General features: G+C 40.1%; 1 protein-coding gene across 1 annotated transcript in view; it reads left to right on the plus strand.

Annotated features, from left to right (window-relative positions):
- Positions 1–19,705, plus strand: part of tbl3 (transducin beta like 3) — a 28,899-nt gene that overhangs the window by 5,681 nt on the left and 3,513 nt on the right. The window contains exons 11-21 of the mRNA XM_033644264.2: positions 459–600; positions 1,308–1,366; positions 1,550–1,656; positions 1,756–1,891; positions 5,725–5,964; positions 6,302–6,372; positions 7,570–7,726; positions 8,290–8,348; positions 11,035–11,138; positions 18,321–18,392; positions 18,577–18,735. Of these exons, the coding sequence (XP_033500155.1) occupies positions 459–600; positions 1,308–1,366; positions 1,550–1,656; positions 1,756–1,891; positions 5,725–5,964; positions 6,302–6,372; positions 7,570–7,726; positions 8,290–8,348; positions 11,035–11,138; positions 18,321–18,392; positions 18,577–18,735 (1,306 nt within the window). The remainder of the gene's footprint in view (positions 1–458; positions 601–1,307; positions 1,367–1,549; positions 1,657–1,755; positions 1,892–5,724; positions 5,965–6,301; positions 6,373–7,569; positions 7,727–8,289; positions 8,349–11,034; positions 11,139–18,320; positions 18,393–18,576; positions 18,736–19,705) is intronic.

A 19,705-nucleotide genomic window follows, 5' to 3' on the forward strand; every position in this document is an offset into this window, starting at 1 on the left:
ATGGTCCCAACCCCATTGATAAAGCAAGAAATTCCACTAATTAACCCTGATAAGGCACACCTGTGAAGTGGAAACCATTTCAGGTGACTACCTCTTGAAGCTCATGGAGAGAATGCCAAGAGTGTGCAAAGCAGTAATCAGAGCAAAGGGTGGCTATTTTGAAGAAACTAGAATATAAAACATGTTTTCAGTTATTTCACCTTTTTTTGTTAAGTACATAACTCCACATGTGTTCATTCATAGTTTTGATGCCTTCAGTGAGAATCTACAATGTAAATAGTCATGAAAACAAAGAAAACGCATTGAATGAGAAGGTGTGTCCAAACTTTTGGCCTGTACTGTATATATATATATATATATATATATATATATAGTTGTTAGAATTATTATATAGATATTCTCCCCAGACATCTTGGTCGCTAATGGACACTCTCCTCCTCTGTCTGTCCCTCTCACAGTTTGTGGGATACAATGACGAAGTGCTGGACGTGAAGTTTCTGGGTAAAGGCGACAGCCACATCGTGGTGGCCACCAACAGCTGCCAGCTCAAGGTATTTGAGCTGCTCACCAACAGCTGCCAGATCCTGTACGGACACACAGGTTAGTCGCCACCAGAGGGCAGCGTGCGTATGCAAATACCCACATGTGTGAAATGCATAGCAGTGTGTTTGTTAGTTCGCTGGAGGGCAGAAAGTTTACACAGAAAGAAACAAAAGATGATGGATGTGTCATCAATATTTCTTTCTGAATTGAGTCGATTTTCTGTCTTGTTCACATTTCAACACCATTTTTTCTTTGTTAGACACTGTAATGACCTTTAATGCAGGTTTTTGCAGTAGTTTCTGAAAGTTGCAGTAGATCTTTCATGCCTTGGAGGAACCTGTGTGATCAGGAGTGAAAACCTTACTACAATTATAGATATATTGCCCACTGATATTAACGACCTTACTTTACAAAAAGATCATTTGCTTTGTATCGAGGCTGACAGATTGTGATTTTGCAAAAGATGCTAAAATAAATAAAGAATAATGTAAGAATAAAAATATATACATTCATTAGAAGTATATACATCTTTAAAAACACAGCTACCAAAATTAAGACTTTCAAAATACAGGCTCTATAAGCTGTGCCAGGATTTGTGTGAATTGAATCTGTCATTAGAGGAACCAGATTCCAGAGAATTCAGACGTGACACAATCAGGTCATCTCACTTTTACAGTGTTTAAAAAGTGACTTGTTGAGCAGGTTGGAGAGACAATTACATGCTCACACACTCACTGCTATTTTTATCTGCTTATCATCCACAGATACTGTCCTCTCACTGGACGTGTTCAAAAAAGGCTTTCTCTTTGCGAGCTGCGCGAAGGTGAGCACATGTGTCTGCACGGTTCAATAACACCGCAGACTCAAAGAATCAAAGAATCAAAATGAAGGAATTAATGATTGTGCACACTGAACTGCATGCTATTCAACACATGTCTTATAATTGAAGATGCTAATAAACCACATTTAAGACAACAATAATTTTGTGTTGTGTCTTTGTCTGTAGGACAGGTCGGTGCGTGTGTGGCAGATGGACAGCGACAGTGGTCAGGTGCATTGTGTGGCTCAGGGCTCCAGCCACACCAACGCCGTGGGCTCCATCACCTGCTCCAGGTAACTCTCCTTCAGTCGCACAGGCAAACAGCCAAGACGGGAATCAGTCGTAAACAAAGGAAACGTAACGATCCTCCATCTTTGTTTGTTTGTGCCCAGGATGAAAGCGTCTTTTGTAGTGTCCGGCAGTCAGGACTGCACCGTGAAGGTGTGGGATCTCCCAGCAGACTTGACTACGGCAGGGGAGGACGTACATCAGCTGACCCCCCGTGCCACAGAGAAGGCACATGACAAGGTACAAGCAGTACACACTTTTGAGTTAGAAGAAAAGCCCTGCGATCACTTGCAGCTGATAGCATGTTTCATGTAAAAGACATGCTTCATTAGATACTATGTCATAATTAATTTAAGATTGCAGTTGCATGGTATTTTCTCCAAAACCATCCTGTGAGCTTTCACATGCTCACATCAAAGAAACAGATGCAATTCGAATGTAAGAAATTCCTGAGGTGACAGATTTATTGCAGCGACAGGGTGTGTCAGAGTGACTCCTGTGAATTTTAGTGACAGGAAAAACTTGACAGCTTTTCAATATGATGAGGTATGATCGTCAAGCTGGCAAGTAATTAACATTTGTGCTTTCATGTAGTCGTTTGACAGAAGCATGCGTCACTGTGATTGTCTTTACCGAAATACAAACCGGTGAAAATATATAGATAGAGAGATAGATACAGTACAGGCCAAAAGTTTGGACACACCTTCTCATTCAATGCGTTTTCTTTATTTTCATGACTATTTACATTGTAGATTCTCACTGAAGGCATCAAAACTATGAATGAACACATGTGGAGTTATGTACTTAACAAAAAAAGGTGAAATAACTGAAAACATGTTTTATATTCTAGTTTCTTCAAAATAGCCACCCTTTGCTCTGATTACTGCTTTGCACACTCTTGGCATTCTCTCCATGAGCTTCAAGAGGTAGTCACCTGAAATGGTTTTCCAACAGTCTTGAAGGAGTTCCCAGAGGTGTTTAGCACTTGTTGGCCCCTTTGCCTTCACTCTGCGGTCCAGCTCACCCCAAACCATCTCGATTGGGTTCAGGTCCGGTGACTGTGGAGGCCAGGTCGTCTGCCGCAGCACTCCATCACTCTCCTTCTTGGTCAAATAGCCCTTACACAGCCTGGAGGTGTGTTTGGGGTCATTGTCCTGTTGAAAAATAAATGATCGTCCAACTAAACGCAAACCAGATGGGATGGCATGTCGCTGCAGGATGCTGTGGTAGCCATGCTGGTTCAGTGTGCCTTCAATTTTGAATAAATCCCCAACAGTGTCACCAGCAAAACACCCCCACACCATCACACCTCCTCCTCCATGCTTCACAGTGGGAACCAGGCATGTGGAATCCATCCGTTCACCTTTTCTGCATCTCACAAAGACACGGCGGTTGGAACCAAAGATCTCAAATTTGGACTCATCAGACCAAAGCACAGATTTCCACTGGTCTAATGTCCATTCCTTGTGTTTCTTGGTCCAAACAAATCTCTTCTGCTTGTTGCCTCTCCTTAGCAGTGGTTTCCTAGCAGCTATTTGACCATGAAGGCCTGATTGGCGCAGTCTCCTCTTAACAGTTGTTCTAGAGATGGGTCTGCTGCTAGAACTCTGTGTGGCATTCATCTGGTCTATGATCTGAGCTGCTGTTAACTTGCGATTTCTGAGGCTGGTGACTCGGATGAACTTATCCTCAGAAGCAGAGGTGACTCTTGGTCTTCTTTTCCTGGGTCGGTCCTCACGTGTGCCAGTTTCGTTGCAGCGCTTGATGGTTTTTGCGACTCCACTTGGGGACACTTTTAAAGTTTTTGCAATTTTCCGGACTGACTGACCTTCATTTCTTAAAGTAATGATTGCCACTCGTTTTTCTTTAGTTAGCTGATTGGTTCTTGCCATAATATGAATTTTAACAGTTGTCCAATAGGGCTGTCGGCTGTGTATTAACCTGACTTCTGCACAACACAACTGATGGTCCCAACCCCATTGATAAAGCAAGAAATTCCACTAATTAACCCTGATAAGGCACACCTGTGAAGTGGAAACCATTTCAGGTGACTACCTCTTGAAGCTCATGGAGAGAATGCCAAGAGTGTGCAAAGCAGTAATCAGAGCAAAGGGTGGCTATTTTGAAGAAACTAGAATATAAAACATGTTTTCAGTTATTTCACCTTTTTTTGTTAAGTACATAACTCCACATGTGTTCATTCATAGTTTTGATGCCTTCAGTGAGAATCTACAATGTAAATAGTCATGAAAATAAAGAAAACGCATTGAATGAGAAGGTGTGTCCAAACTTTTGGCCTGTACTGTACTTTATTAATCCCAAGGGAAATTGAGGCACCCAGTTGCTTATTACACAACACATACAAAGACAATGATACACATAGGGATAGGGAATATAAGTGTTAGAATAAAAACACACAGCAGTGGAATGATAGTTTAGTCCCAGTACTACCACAGAGAGCTGTTTCTACAGTAGACATTGTGCAAATTTAGGTGGTTGACAGTGCAGGTATTACAATGTAAGGTGATTAAACAAGTAATCTCTGAAATTCAGAGGCGACAGCAAAGAACCGTGCGGTCTGTCCTCACATCCTTTGCTAATAAAAAGAGGAGGAAATCCGAGACATTTTATCCCCTTTATTTAATTTAGGATTTTTAGAGTTCCTGGTTTCCTTCATTATCGCTGGTGTTGACACATCACAGCATTGTCGTAAGATCTTTCTGTCCACTCACAAACAGCAAGACAGAAAGAGATTAACTTGTTAAACTTTAGACAAAAGAAGGTCAGGTCAGGTTAAGGCTGATTTTTTTTTTTTTATTTTGGACTGATGTAGAGAGAGAAAAGGCTCCGTAATGAGAGTGCACAGTTTTTCCTTGCAGTGCAAATGTGTCTGATATTCACAAACAGCCCGACTGTTCAGCACTGACCACTTCTAGAGGCTGTTATCGTTTTTTTTAGTGTCACTCATAGTGTGTAGCTTCATTCTTTCTTCATTGGCAATGCTGCCACAGCACACAACTTGCTTTCATTTCATGCAGATGCTCACATGTTTAAACTTTATTCAGGATTAGCTGCTTTTCCTGCTCTTAAATTACATTAAACTGAACACGTTTGAGTTTTCTGAAGACATTTAAAGGTCTCACTTTGAGCTCTGGGTAATAGTGATGGGGGATTTTTCATTTTTAAACATTTTTTATAAACCAAACAATAAATGTATTGATCAAAAAATAAGCAGTTAAAAAAGACCCTCTATTCAAAAATATGATTTTCCTTTGTTTATGTCCACTTGTGCAAAGTTTGTCACTAGTGAAGTGTTTTCACATTCCTCTAGTGAAGAGGGCAATGTCCGTGCACTTCCTTATAATCTGGGATTCAAACATATGCCATACACAAGCTAGATTAAGTGCGGCTCTAATCTTCCTCCACTACTGCACCAAACATGAGCAAGAAATCAGGATTTTTTTAATAGTGTACCTCAAATGCCAGCTCACATGCATATTAATAAGAGAAAAAGGTAAAATTTTGATAGACAGAATCGTAACTATGATATTTTTTGGGGGGTAATGACTAAACAATCCTGTCCCACTCACACACACACACACAGGTGAGTCAGTCTCCAGCCATGTCTTTGTGAACAGATTGTGAAAGGTCACTGTTTACATAAGGAAGTCCAGAGCGCCAGTGGAACTGATTTCCGTTGGCAAGTTTCTTTCACGTAAACTTTCAACACACCATAATTTCCTGCTAATTGGAGATGTGAGATACGACAATCTGTCCATCAGCAGTGCCTGGTTACTTAACTTGTCTTTTGTTGTCATGTAAGCCGTAAGGAAATATCATATTTCACACACAATGTAAGACGTTAGTCACGGTAGTGAGGTGACACAGGTGGCAGTGTAGTGGGACGAATTTAGCGAATCCGTTTCTCCTGGAAGAAATATGACTATATGCCCTCACGCCTTTTTTCCCATTCACGTTTTATGAATGAATTTCTTCCATCAAACTTGCATCTACTAAAATTTCATCAACTTAGAGATTCCTGTTCTTTATGTTTTTTTTCTCCCTTCTTCCAGGATGTGAACAGCGTAGCAGTGTCACCCAATGACAAGCTGCTGGCTTCAGGCTCCCAGGACCGCACAGCTAAGCTGTGGTCACTGGCAGGGGAAGGAGCCGTGGGCCTGCTGGGGGTATTTCGGGGCCACCGTCGTGGCGTCTGGGCCGTCTGCTTCTCTCCTGTGGACCAGGTGCTGGCCACGTCCTCTGCAGATGGAGCCACCAAACTGTGGAGTCTGCAGGACTTCAGCTGCCTCAAGGTGGGGCCCGAGGTTTAACACACACATGGCACAGAGTTTCATTTATCACAGAATGTGATAGGTGATTGAGTACATTAGCTGTGTGTGCGATAAGTTCCCTTATCAGTGAAAAGCTTGATTTCACACTGACACACCTGTAAGACACATTGTGACATCATATTTCACACTGTAAATTCATGAGGCGATTTTCTGCGGTGTTGTGGTGTGAAATCATTTTAAGATAACACTTAACGGCCACACGAGTTACTTAAATTACTTATATTCCTGTAGCTGATTGTAATTATTTATATTTTTTGTGATTGAAAAGATTTGTTTTTTTACTCTTAATCTTTTCTAGACATTCGAGGGTCACGATGCATCAGTTCTGAAGGTCATCTTCGTGAGCCGAGGCACTCAGCTGCTCACCAGGTAACCCCACTGACCTCTCATGCAAAGCTTTTCTCCATAAAAGTACACCTTTGAAAATCACCTCCTTAGTCAGTAAAAGAAAAACAAGCAGCCTCACATTGTGCTGTGCTTGAGGAAAACTGAGCTCAGAGCGCTTATGTATGCTTATCATGTTATCTCTGATTGTCATGATCCATTTCCGGGGCTCTGAACACGTATTAGTAATGCTTGCTCGCTAATAAGATGAAAGATTGTGAAACAGAAACTCGCCGCAGGCTCAAGTGGCATATTTATAACCAGCGGAAGACATTTTAACAGTTTTCTATTGCTTTGGTGTTTGACTGGAGATGGCAAACTTTAAGGAAATTATGCTCAATCTGCAGCGTGGTAGGAAAACACTTGACACATAAACAGTAGCTGTGTCCCAGCCCTCTGAGCTAATGCATGCTAACAAGGCTAACGACAGATCAGGGATGTGTACCATTTTTTGCTGACATTAGATATCAAATAAATCAAGAGCCTGTATCGTATTAAGTTGTTGTGAGCTGTAAATTCACCACATCAGCAGATAGGAGAAGATAAGCTTACCTTGGAGCCTGACCAGGCACAGCATCTCTTCCTCTGGGCAGCTTCCTCCGTCGCACTCACCGTGGGTCTGCAGCTGCCTGTAGAACATTGTAAAAGGAGGGAGCGCTCACTCTACAGCTAGAAACGTCCCTAGAAATACACTGCACACTGAATGACAAAAAGAGAGAAAGACTGCTTGACTTGAAAAGTCTAAGTTGACTGCGGGGTCTCTGACTGATGATTCGAATCTTTGATTTTTAGGGGTCAGGGAGGAAAATAGTGAGAGATGATGTCTGAAGTTCTGAGAGCTCAAGATACATTTTTCAAAGGCCTTGTTTTGTCCAACTAACAGTCCAAAAACCAACAATATAAATCTCAGAAGAGCAGCAAACGTTCACCTGAGAGGCTCCAACCAGACAATATTTGCCAGATTTGCTTGATTAAACAACGGTAGCGATTGTTTTCAATGTCAAAATAGCTGGAAACAAATTTTCTGCAGAGCCTCATCAGAATTGGGATGTAGTTTAGATTTGGAACATCCACCTCCTTCTGTCTCTCTCTGCTTTTTGATCACGTAGCATTTTAAAATAAAACTCTTGACCGTTGGCACTCTGTTGTAATTCCGCTTTCCTAATCGTGCTCTGTCCTCAGTGGTTCGGATGGTTTAGTGAAGCTGTGGACCATAAAGACAAACGAGTGTGTGAAGACGCTGGACGCCCACCAGGACAAAGTGTGGGGTCTCCACGCCAGCCGCAAAGATGACAAGATGGTGACTGGCTCAGCAGACTCTAACATCTCTGTGTGGGTGGTAAGTGTCATTTGATTGATCGTCACCTGTTGAACAGAGGATGTGGAGCTACATTCAGGGCAGGCTATAAGTCAACCAATACTTTTTTATATATTGTGAATAAAAAAGTATTGTTTGACTGCCCCAGATTAAAGTATTGATTGCAAGTTTAAGAAAATAAACAGTTTTTCAGTGTTTTCTGGTGCTTTTTAGTCTCTGTTGTTTGGATGTAGTTGAATGACATTCCCAGAATTAAATCATGAAATAAAAGCAAGAAAATAAAATAGAAATATAAGATTATTTATTCAACAACTTATAAATCACTGTATTTCAAAACCTATGTCTGGTAATCACTTGACAGTGCTCTCTAGCTTGTTTGGTCAGTGTTTGCATCAACCAAGTGAGGAGGTGACGATAAAGATCCGACCTGCTGAAGCACCCTTTAGCAAAATCTTCAGTTGATTTTTTTACTACTTACCTTTCACTCTCACTGACCTCTCCCTTCTGAGAAATTTGAGGAATCTCTCCGCAGGGATCAACGCAATACCACAAAAAATGTTGTTGTTTCTTTTGTCTGCTGTTAGGACGTGACTGAAGTGGAGCTGGCAGAGGAGCAGGCCAAGCAGGAGGATCAGATACTCAAGTAAGCTACACACAACATTATTTGCTGTACCACTGCTGTGGTGGGCTGCCCCAGTCGCTAGCCGATAGATTGCCAGACACTTTCTGACGGGGACAGCTTGCCTACATGGCGTGACAGCTTGTCGTGAGGTGCCGTCAGACATATTGGAAAACCCTGTGCATTGTAAGGTTTGCAGGGACTGCTCATGAAACCCTCCACATCGCAGCCCCACCCCTCCTGACCCCTCTACTGGCTGTACCCACACCTCTCTATCCACACAGCGACCATCAACAGCTGCTAATAGAGCCAGTGGACCAAAAGCCAATTTGTATGACAGCTTGTCATCCCAATGACCAACAGCCCTTGTTCCATGGGTCCATCTCCCAAACATACACTACACATTCTCTGGATGATGTCACATATGGGTCACTTCAAACAGGGGTGCATGTTAACATCAGGTGTAAACAAGGCCAGAGCGGGCTGATGTCATCCAGCCCTCCATCCTCTGGCTGATGACTCAGACTCAAGAGGTGGACAAACAAGGTCTTGTCGTGTTTTTGTCAGAGGTCAGGCCTGACTTTAGTCCCCCTGTTGCAACATCCAGTCACCAGATAAATAAACAGAGACTGTGTTAGGCTAAGGTGGACCTCACTGGGTCACAGGTCACGCCTGGCAAAGGTCGGGGCTATATGTGTGTGTTCTGATAAGAAGAAGGGAATTTCATGCCTTAAACAGACTGATTGTATGTATTTAATGATTGTGTATGTTTGCTCACTGACACAGACACTCAGACGTATGATCTTTTTGACGCCAGCCTGGGTAACAGATAATGTAAATTATTATCAGGTAGGGTTAGGCCATACTAAGGTATATAGCCATTACAGGTAGAAATGTGTCCAGCAGAGACTTTGCAATACTTTTTTTTCCTTTGCAGCTATATTCAGGGCAGGCTATGAGGCAAATTAGGGCTGGATTATAAATAAGCGATAAATAATGGATAAATAAATCTAAAATAAGTAAATTTAACAATAAATAAATAAATGTAAAAATAATAAATAAAATTTAAAAAAAAGAAACAAATACATGTACAAAATGAATAAATGTAAAAAAAAGGAAATAAAAAGTGTTTAAAGGGCCAGTGTGTAAAATGGGTTAGAAACAGTGACATCAGTGGTCAAATTCTAGATTGCACGGCTCACTTGCTTACCCCTCCCGTTGGGTAAATGACGGTGGCCTCATAGGGACAAAAAGCCTTGCGCAGACACAAGTTTTTCAGCAGTAGGTCTATCTAGCGATGAGGTGAATGTTTGTTTATTTAGAAATCTAAACCATGTTACGATATTGTAATGAATCCCTCACGAGCAGGAGACCAGAAGAGCGTTCAGGAAAAAGGCCCGTTTATTTGAGCACTCCAGAAACTCCGGTAACACTCCAGGGGGTAAAAGACTCCGTCCCAAACTCTGATTCTTCTGGCGTAACACACACACTTCATACACACATACTCGTTTACAATACCTAGCGGGGACCCCTTCCCTCTCTGCTCCGCCAATCTCCAGCCCGCACACTGACTGACAGCGTAGCCTGTAAACAGAGCTCAGCTGTTTATTTAGCCTAGCAATATCTCCGGACTATAGTAGCTGCAATGGACGACTTTGAACGCAATTTTGAAGAATTTCTTGTAGTGGACACAGATCCAGAGCCATACCTGTTTGAGCCGGAGCATACAGATGAGAGCCGGAGTACACTGAGCGGGCGAGAAGAGAGGCTGAATCACAAGGGGTGAAGTTGCGTCTTCTTTTCCTCGCAGATGACGGTTCGGGTTCATTTTCTCCTGTTGCGTGGGAAGTGTGGTCCATTCGCAAACTTTATAACTAAAAAAACTTTTCACTACTCTCTATCAATGAACTACTAACACTCTCTGCTGTTTCCTCCTCCTCCTTCCTTCCTCCCGCTGTCTTCGTTGGTTTATTTATACACTCGAAACGCGTTCTCTGGCTGGCTGGATTGTCCACTCGGGCTGCCGTACATACATGGTGGCGCAAGATGGCGACCTCTCTAAAGCAAGGCCCTTGCTATATGTGTATATATATATATGAAAGCATAATTATAAGGCTACGAAAACCAAACAAATTTTATTTTATAGCGATTATACACTTGTATAAACATATTAATGGGTAGAATATTCAGATTCAGATTTGACAATAAACTATGCCAAATATTACACACTGGTCCTTTAAAAATAAACAAACACATGTATGAAATAAAAAAGTAAAAAATAAAAAGTAAAAAAAAATAGTTACAAAAAATGAAATTAAAATAAAAAAAGAATTAAAAGAAGGAAATAGTTATTTTAAAAAAATCTAAGTAAAATCACGTGATTAAGTATGGTTTGGTTACTTTAAACCATTTCTTAACTAAATTTACCGAACAGTTACTGTACTGTGAAATATACCATTACCATGATATAAAATTACATATACTGTGATTTAAGATTTTGGCCATATCGCGACCTCAAATTTCAGTCAGGATTTCATAGAGTAAACGACGCTGGAACGCCTCGTTACTGTTGCAAAGGAAGTTGGTATTGTTCAGACAAGTCAAGTACACTTGACTTTGTGTAGTTTGTTGGAAAGTTGTCGTATATAACAGCTGAACTTTCCTTGAGGCCATGCGGTTAATATGATTGATGTGTGTGTTGTGTCTGAAGGCAGCAGGAGTTGTCAAACCTACTCCATGAGAAGAAGTACCTGAAAGCCCTGGGTCTCGCCATCTCGCTGGACCAGCCTCACACTGTGCTCACTGTGATCAAAGGTAACACATTTCTGGGGCATGTTTGCTTATATTGACTAACATACACTGGGAAGCTGACAGGAAATGAGGAGAAAAAGAGAGGGGAAGTGTCCCTGAGTCTACGAGGATGCCCCGACATTTACTGGTTGCATGCTGTACACAGTGTACACATGGTTTTAATTTTATACTGAGTAGTTTCTCCCTCTTAATATCATATCTCCTCTGTACACACTTCATCTCTGTCCTTCATTGTTTCACACGTGGTAGTCTCATCAATCTGTCATCTGTCAGTGTGGATAGCTGCTCAAGTTTAAGAGTTGAGTCACCCGAGCATTGATGCAGTCTGAACACAAAAACAAAAAACGACCTGGATTCCACAAATGTTTGGTGTCTTTTGTCCCGTCCCATGATGACACAGAGTCCTTTTTTCAAAAACAAAGAAGCATATTGGCGTTTTGTTGATGTGAAACTGCATAGCCATCATGACCTTGAACACAACCGCAGGTTTCTGGGAGGTATCACAGACTGTTTATATTGATACTGTTGTGAACCCTCTGAACTTCTATACGTGTATTAAAGCTGCTTCTTCACTTTTGCAAAGTAAAAGGCAGTTAAAGTGGTATTATAGTAGTCAACATGACATTTAGCCATAAGTCTTAAATCCAGACTTCCAAAAATCTTCACTTTTCCAGTTTTGATAATTGAATTTTTTACGGCATACATGACCTGGGTATTCAGTGTCAATGCCCGTATCCGGACAAGTAAATATACCTTGTCAAATACCTGGAGAGCTAGAGAGATAGCAATACTGATAATTAAAATTTAAGTAAAAAAGACTTTAGAAGAAGAACAAGAAGCAAAATTTAAAAAAATAAATATATAAATGTTAAAATAAAAGATAAAAAAGAAATAAATGTAAAAAAAAGAAATAAAATAAGAAATGTAATACATTTTTTTAAAATGTTGTAAAAAATATATATAATGTAAAAATAATAGATAAATAAATCTAAAATAAATAAATGTAACAAAAATAAATAAATAAATGTGAAAATAAATAAATAAATGAAAAAAATAAAAGAAAATTCCATGTACAAAGTAAGTAAATGTTAAAAGAAATAAATGTAAAAAAGAAATGTAGAAAATGTTTAAAAATAAACAAATACCTATATAAAATAAAAATGTAAAAATAAATAAATGTAAATAAAACAGTCACAAAAAAATAAAATTAAAACTTAAAAAAATAAAATTAAAAGAAGGAAATAGTGATTTAAAAAAATCTTAGTAAAATTAATTTATTTAAAAAAATAAAATAAAATTCATCTTTATTTTTCAAAGAGAGTTACAAGCAATAAAAAGACTGACATGAAGCTACAACTGTAAGACATCTGATGCAGTCCTGTATGGGGTGGATCAGCATGCCTGCCATTCAGTAAATGTGTCAAACAAAAGCCAGGTGCATTCTTATTTTTGTTCTGATAATACAAAGTTATATCACACCCAGTCATGCAAGAATATGAATGGGGTCAAAGAGAGGTGTGTGCATGCAGGTATTTCAGCGGAGTCTCCGGTTTTTAGTACAACGGATAAGCTCTCAAATTATGAGGAAATGTGCACTTTTTGAAAAAAGCATGAAATTTCTACCATAGTTAGTACATACCATAAGGTTTATTTTCAGATGTGGAGGGAAGTCAGATTTGACCTCTGAGGCCGAGGAGAGGTCAAATTCAAGATGGCCGCCAATAATATTCAAATATGCTTAACTTTGGAACCAAACACAATAGAAAAACATTTAAGGTGTCATTTTCAACTACGTTTAGGGTGCCCATTCAGTTAATTATACTTTTGAGATCAATGGAATTCAAGAAAATGCATTTAGGTCAAGGTCTAGGTAAAAATTGCTTACAAAAACAAAACATCCCCCCCCCCCCCCCCCCCCCTTTTTTTTTGTTTTGTTTTCAGTTTTTTTTTAATGAACACCAAAAATGTTTGGATTGTATTATTCAGTAATTAGTTATCATTTACTGGGATGTGTGGTTATTTTTTCCTGCTAAGCACATCATTATCAGCAGATGGCCCTCTAGAGCATCAGTAGCTAATGCCAGTAGCAGTGTAGTCAGTAGGCAACATGATAAGTAGGCTACACATGCACAAGTGACGAGACAGAGCACTTCTGACATAAATATCCTACCAGGTAAACTGACTGACTATGTACAGACAATGGTCGTGTTTCCCAGTTAAGAGCAATCTTAAGACTTAGAGCACAGTTAAGAACGTCTTTGGTAAGAAGGGTTGCTAAGATACAAGTGTTTCCCAGATGCGTTCTTAATGCCCTTCTAAGGATCACTCTTAAGATCGCTCTTTAAGAATCTCTTAACAGGAGCTGTCCACTACCGCGGTGCTGAAACAATCGATGTTAGGCAAATCGATCACCCACCGCTTAATCAGCGCATAAGTCACACACAGCGCTGCTACCTAATGTACTGATTCCCTGCTGCTCGTGTGTATGTGTGTTCTAATAATTCTAATGAAAAACTAAGACGATAAATATTTGTTATTGACCTATTTTCATGACGAAAACAAGACTACAACTAAATAAGAAGTAGTCTTGGTAAGAGAATCATCAAATCAAATGTATTATATTTAAACAAAAAAAAACACAGACGTCTTGCTGAGGCCAGTGCCATCTCCCACCACGTCCAGGAAGCTCCCCACTCTGTAAAAAAGCAGCGCAGCCAGGCATTGCACCTCCGGGCTGAGGGCAAAATTGCACCAGGTTGGTTGATGAGGCGTTGTATCTCGGTACTTCATTTGGACAGCCCGGTCTGACAGCACGTCGAGTGACGCACAAATGCATTTACATACGGTTTGGCTTCGCACACGGCAACGTTGTTGGTTAGCAGTGAGAATATGCTGTAAAGCAGCCATGGTATCTCACATACAAAACCCAAAACCAGTGAAGTTGGCACGTTATGTAAATTGTAGATAAAAACAGAATACAATGATTTGCAAATCCTTTTCAACTTATATTCAATTGAATACACTGCAAAGACAAGATGTTTAATGTTCAAACTGAGAAACTTTTTTTTTTTTTTTGCAAATAATCATTAACTTAGAATTTAAAGGCAGCAACACATTGCAAAAAAGTTGGCACAGGGGCCTTTTTACCACTGTGTTACATCGCCTTTCCTTTTAACGACACTCAGTAAACGTTTGGGAACTGAGGAGACCAATTTTTGAAGCTTTTCAGGTGGAACTCTTTCCCATTCTTGCTTGATGTACAGCTTAAGTTGTTCAACAGTCCGGGGTCTCCGTTGTCGTATTTTACGCTTCATAATGCGCCACACATTTTCAATGGGAGACAGGTCTGGACTACAGGCAGGCCAGTCTAGTACCCGCACTCTTTTACTATGGAGCCATGCTGTTGTAACACGTGCAGAATGTGGCTTGGCATTGTCTTGCTGAAATAAGCAGGGGCGTCCATGAAAAAGACGTTGCTTGGATGGCAACATATGTTGCTCCAAAACCTGTATGTACCTTTCAGCATTAATGGTGCCTTCACATGTGTGTAAGTTGCCCATGCCTTGGGCACTAATACACCCCCATACCATCACAGATGCTGGCTTTTGAACTTTGCGCCTATAACAGTCCGGATGGTTCTTTTCCTCTTTGGTCCGGAGGACACGACGTCCACAGTTTCCAAAAACAATTTGAAATGTGGACTCGTCAGACCACAGAACACTTTTCCACTTTGCATCAGTCCATCTTAGATGAGCTCGGGCCCAGCGAAGCCGGCGGCGTTTCTGGGTGCTGTTGATGAATGGCTTTCGCTTTGCATTGTAGAGTTTTAACTTGCACTTGCAGATGTAGCGACGAACTGCAGTTACTGACAGTGGTTTTCTGAAGTGTTCCTGAGCCCATGTGGTGATGTCCTTTACACACTGATGTCGGTTTTTGATGCAGTACCGCCTGAGGGATCGAAGGTCACGGGCATTCAATGTTGGTTTTCGGCCTTGTCGCTTACGTGCAGTGATTTCTCCAGATTCTCTGAACCTTTTGACGATATTACGGACCGTAGATGATGAAATCCCTAAATTTCTTGCAATAGCTCGTTGAGGAATGTTGTTCTTAAACTGTTCGACAATCAGCTCACGCATTTGTTCACTAAGTGGTGACCCTCGCCCCATCCTTGTTTGTGAATGACTGAGCATTTCAGGGAAGCTGCTTTTATACCCAATCATGGCACCCACCTGTTCCCAATTAGCCCGTTCACCTGTGGGATGTTCCAAATAAGTGTTTGATGAGCATTCCTCAACTTTCTCAGTCTTTTTTGCCACTTGTGCCAGCTTTTTTGAAACATGTTGCAGGCATCAAATTCCAAATGAGCTAATATTTGCAAAAAATTACAAAGTTTACCTGTTCGAACATTAAGTAACTTGTCTTTGCAGTGTATTCAATTGAATATAGGTTGAAAAGGATTTGCAAATCATTGTATTCTGTTTTTATTTACGGTTTACACAACGTGCCAACTTCACTGGTTTTGGGTTTTGTATGTGTGATGTGGCAACGCCTCTATATAGAGTAGCGGGTGGAGCATCCATTGATGTGGTTCCAGCTGAGCTCAATTACACCTGTCAGTTGCCTGATATCTGAATGTCGCAGGTTTGGAGGGTGGATGTGTTTCTGTTGTGCCCTGATGCATTTTTTGGATGTGGTAAACTATCTCATATGTGCATACAGATGTGGGATATGTGTGGACTAATTATGATAAATGATAGTGATGATGATTCATTTTATTTGTGTGCCTGATGTGCACATAGAGGAACACACTTGTTATTCCTCATACTTATTTTTCTTATTATTATTATTTTTCTTCCGCCAGATTTCGGTGCGTAACTTGTGCCACAGCTTTGAGCGCACACAGGGTCTTCATAAAACATATAGATTCAAGATTCAAGTGTTTATTGTCATATGCACAGTAAGGACATGCATTTCCCTGCAGAATGAAATTCGTTCTTTTCTGTCACCAATTAATGCTAAACAATATAAATCTGGAGTATAAAATAGATCAAAATATATACGGTGCTCACTGTTTCAATATCTACAAAAGCGTATTGCATTCACTTGACAAATTAAAAAAAGTCTTTTATTGAGTAATTTTTTCTGTTTTTCAGAGTAATTTTTTATTTTTCTGTTTTTCGGTGTAATTTTTTCTGTTTCTCGTGGTATTTTTTCTTCTGTTTTTCATGGTAATTTTTCTGTTTTTTGTTAAGTGAGTTAAGAGAGCAATAGAACAACAGACACTTTCATTCCTTTCTTGGGAGCTCGATATAATGGAAGCCAACATGACCTGCTTGTTTAGTTTAATCCAGTTTCACTTTGTTTTGGGTTTGAGACACTGGGAGATACTCTTGTCTTTAAGTCATATAGATGGTGTTATCATTAGTTTGTCGACTCTACGCAGGCACCGGTCACTTGCAGGTGCCAGGTGGGAGCTTCTCACGAGATTTTGAGGTATCTCGTCTCCTCATTCAGGAAAAAAATGACCACGAAAAACAGAAAAAAATTACCACCAAAAACAGAACCCCCCCGAAAAACAGAAAAAAATTACCATGAAAAACGGGGAAAATTACTCAGAAAAACAGAAAAAATTACACCAAAAAAACAGAAAAATAAATAAATTACTCTGAAAAAACAGAAAATATTCCGAAAAACAGGGAAGAAATTACTCAGACAGTAATTAGTCAGAAAGCTTAGTGTAATATTAATTTGCCCGACGCGGCTGGATCTGTGCACATTTGGTCGCTAAGAAGACTGTTAAGAGTGGGTTAGCTCGATCTTATAACTCCTTCTTAGTGAACGATCTTCTTAAGCTAAGAGCAATCTGGGAAATGCGTTTTTCTTTCACGGGAGGCTTAAGAGTGTTCTTAAGAAGCTCTTAGCGCTACGAGCCATCTGGGAAATGCCGCCAATATAAGTATGCTTGAGTAAAGCCTTATCATGCAAATACATTGAATTTGATTGTAGCCGGGAATGAGTCTGCCTAGTTAGTTAGCTATCTAGCTTCTGTGGTAAAAAAAAAAAAAAAAGGCAGGCACTGATCAAAATAATTCTGCTAGCTAAACTAGAAGACAGTCTGGAACATACATGAGCTGAAGTCAGTTGAATGATTGAACAGCGCATGTCTAGAGATTTCAGCTTGGTCATTTGTGTGAAGTAGGACTATAGCTGAATTAATGATGATAGCAAAGTAGCCTAGTTCAATACTGTGCCGCTGGTATCAAACAGGCTTGAGAGCTAATAGCTGGCATGTAAATGTAGACGTGTTATTACTGATTTCAAAGCAAGTTTCAGTATAAGAAGCATAGTAGGCCTATAAATATTGTAAGTAAATACATTTTTAGTGATCATTATCATTACTGTTATTATGTTGGAAATAAACCTTTTAATAAATAAATCTTTTTGCACCCTTTATCTTACTCCGTCTGCATAATTTGACCATGACTTTGACCTAAATGCATTTTCTTGAATTCTGGTGATTTCAAAAGTATCATAAACTGAATGGGCACCCTAAATTTAGTTGGAAATGACACCTTCAACGTTTTTCTACTCTGTTTGGTTCCAAAGTTAAGCATATTTGAATATTATTGGCGGCCATCTTGAATTTGACCTCTCCCGGGCCTCAGAGGTCAAATCTGACTTCCCTCCACACCTGAAAATAAACCTTATGGTATGTACAAACTATGGTAGAAATTTCATGCTTTTTTCAAAACGTGCACAATTTATCTGCTAATCTGCTGTACTATTTGTAATCCTACAATTGTTTACACGACAGTTTTCACATGCCAGTGTTAATTATATAATTATATATCATGATAGGTGAGAACATGATTATTAATGAGATATGTAACATAATAATTATTAGAGTTGTTTACCTCAAAAGGAAGGTGTTTCAGTGGCACCAGATGAGACTGTTGTACTTCAAGGGCACATGCTTTATGTTTGCTTCTCTGTGAAAAACATGACATCACAAACTAAAGACCAAAAAAAAAGCCACACACTTCTCTCATTCAGAAATGATCCTTTTACTCTACATAGGCACGATTCATAATTTTTCAACCATAAATGAGGTTCAGGTGAGGTGTGAGCAGACCTGTATATATTAAAGACAACTGTGTTTGACATGCTGTTCTCTGTTGCTTCTAGCGATCCGTCAGGTGGAGGATAGCCGCAAGCTGTTAGAGAAGACGGTACTGAAACTTCGAGTGGATCAGAAAGGTAACAGATCAATAATGTCCTTCAACCTCTCTGATGCTGGAATACAGAAACCACAATCTTCTAATCTTCTAAAAGGGATTTTAAGTAAACCAGGAGTAATAGTTTCTTATCTTCCTTCTCTTTCCACCTTCACCACTGGCTGCCGCCCCACACTCGACCCTGTTATGACTTCAACCCCACTCAGAGTCGCTCCTGCGCTACTGTGCGGTGTGGAACACCAACGCCAGAAACTGTCAGGATGCCCAGGCCGTCCTCCAGGTGCTCCTCACACACCTGCCGCCTGAGGAGCTGCTTCAGTACCAGGGTGCTCGAACTTACCTCGAGGGACTCATCCCATACACAGGTCAGCCAAGTGTGTGTGTGTGTGTGTGTGTGTGTGTGTGAGAACTAACTGAGACAAATAGCATGTGCCAGACAGGGGAGAAAGAAGTGTATTAATAGACATTTTTTTCGGGTTATATGCCCAAATGTATTGTAATTGCCAGGCTTGCTTGATGTCAAATATAAAAAAATCTAAAATACACTAATAATAAAGAAAAATAGACTGAGATTGGGATTGATGACATAATAAGAATGACATCATCATCTCAGTTGCAAAAGCAATAACAAGTGCCAAAGACTTCTTTAAGACTGGATTTAAAGACATCTGTGACGTTGCGGTCACTGCACACACTCTGCTGTAAAGAAAAAGAGAACGGCAGGGAAATTCCCTGGTGCCCTGAAACTTTCTATTTAACACCCTTTATTAGATAGGTGTGTCATGATTCGGCGGCACACGGTGACCTACAAGGTCCAGTAAGCTGTGAAAAATACAGTGCTGCATACCCATGTACCATTAGTATGAAATTAATTTAAAGCCAGTTAGGGATGAACATTATGGGAAAGTAATCTAATTGTGATTTTTTAGAGTAATATTGCACGTCAGTATGTAATTCTTTTTAATTTTCTTCTGTATTATTCACTGTATAAGATCAGTGTTTAACCAGCATAACATTGGACACAGTCACAATACACACTGCTCTTTCATGTAGGCCAGGTCGACTGTTATGATGAAATGAGATGAATTGTCCCTAAATTTGTTGTTTTCAATGTAGACGTGCGGCAGGTGCACTCAAATGCCAGAGCACATGCATTCCCGAGTGCCTGTTTTTCAGGGCGTGATGGCTGAGTGCCGAGATAAACCCAATTGAACTTTTGGAATGCAGCAGCGTGCACGGCATGTCATGTGACGGGGACAAACCAATCTTTCCCTTCTTCTGTAAATATCAGTCTGTGGTAAATACAGAAAAGTTGATTGTTTTGGTGCGGGGCTG

Source organism: Epinephelus lanceolatus, chromosome 18 (assembly GCF_041903045.1).
Source record: "Epinephelus lanceolatus isolate andai-2023 chromosome 18, ASM4190304v1, whole genome shotgun sequence".
Taxonomy (NCBI): Eukaryota; Metazoa; Chordata; class Actinopteri; order Perciformes; family Serranidae; genus Epinephelus; species Epinephelus lanceolatus.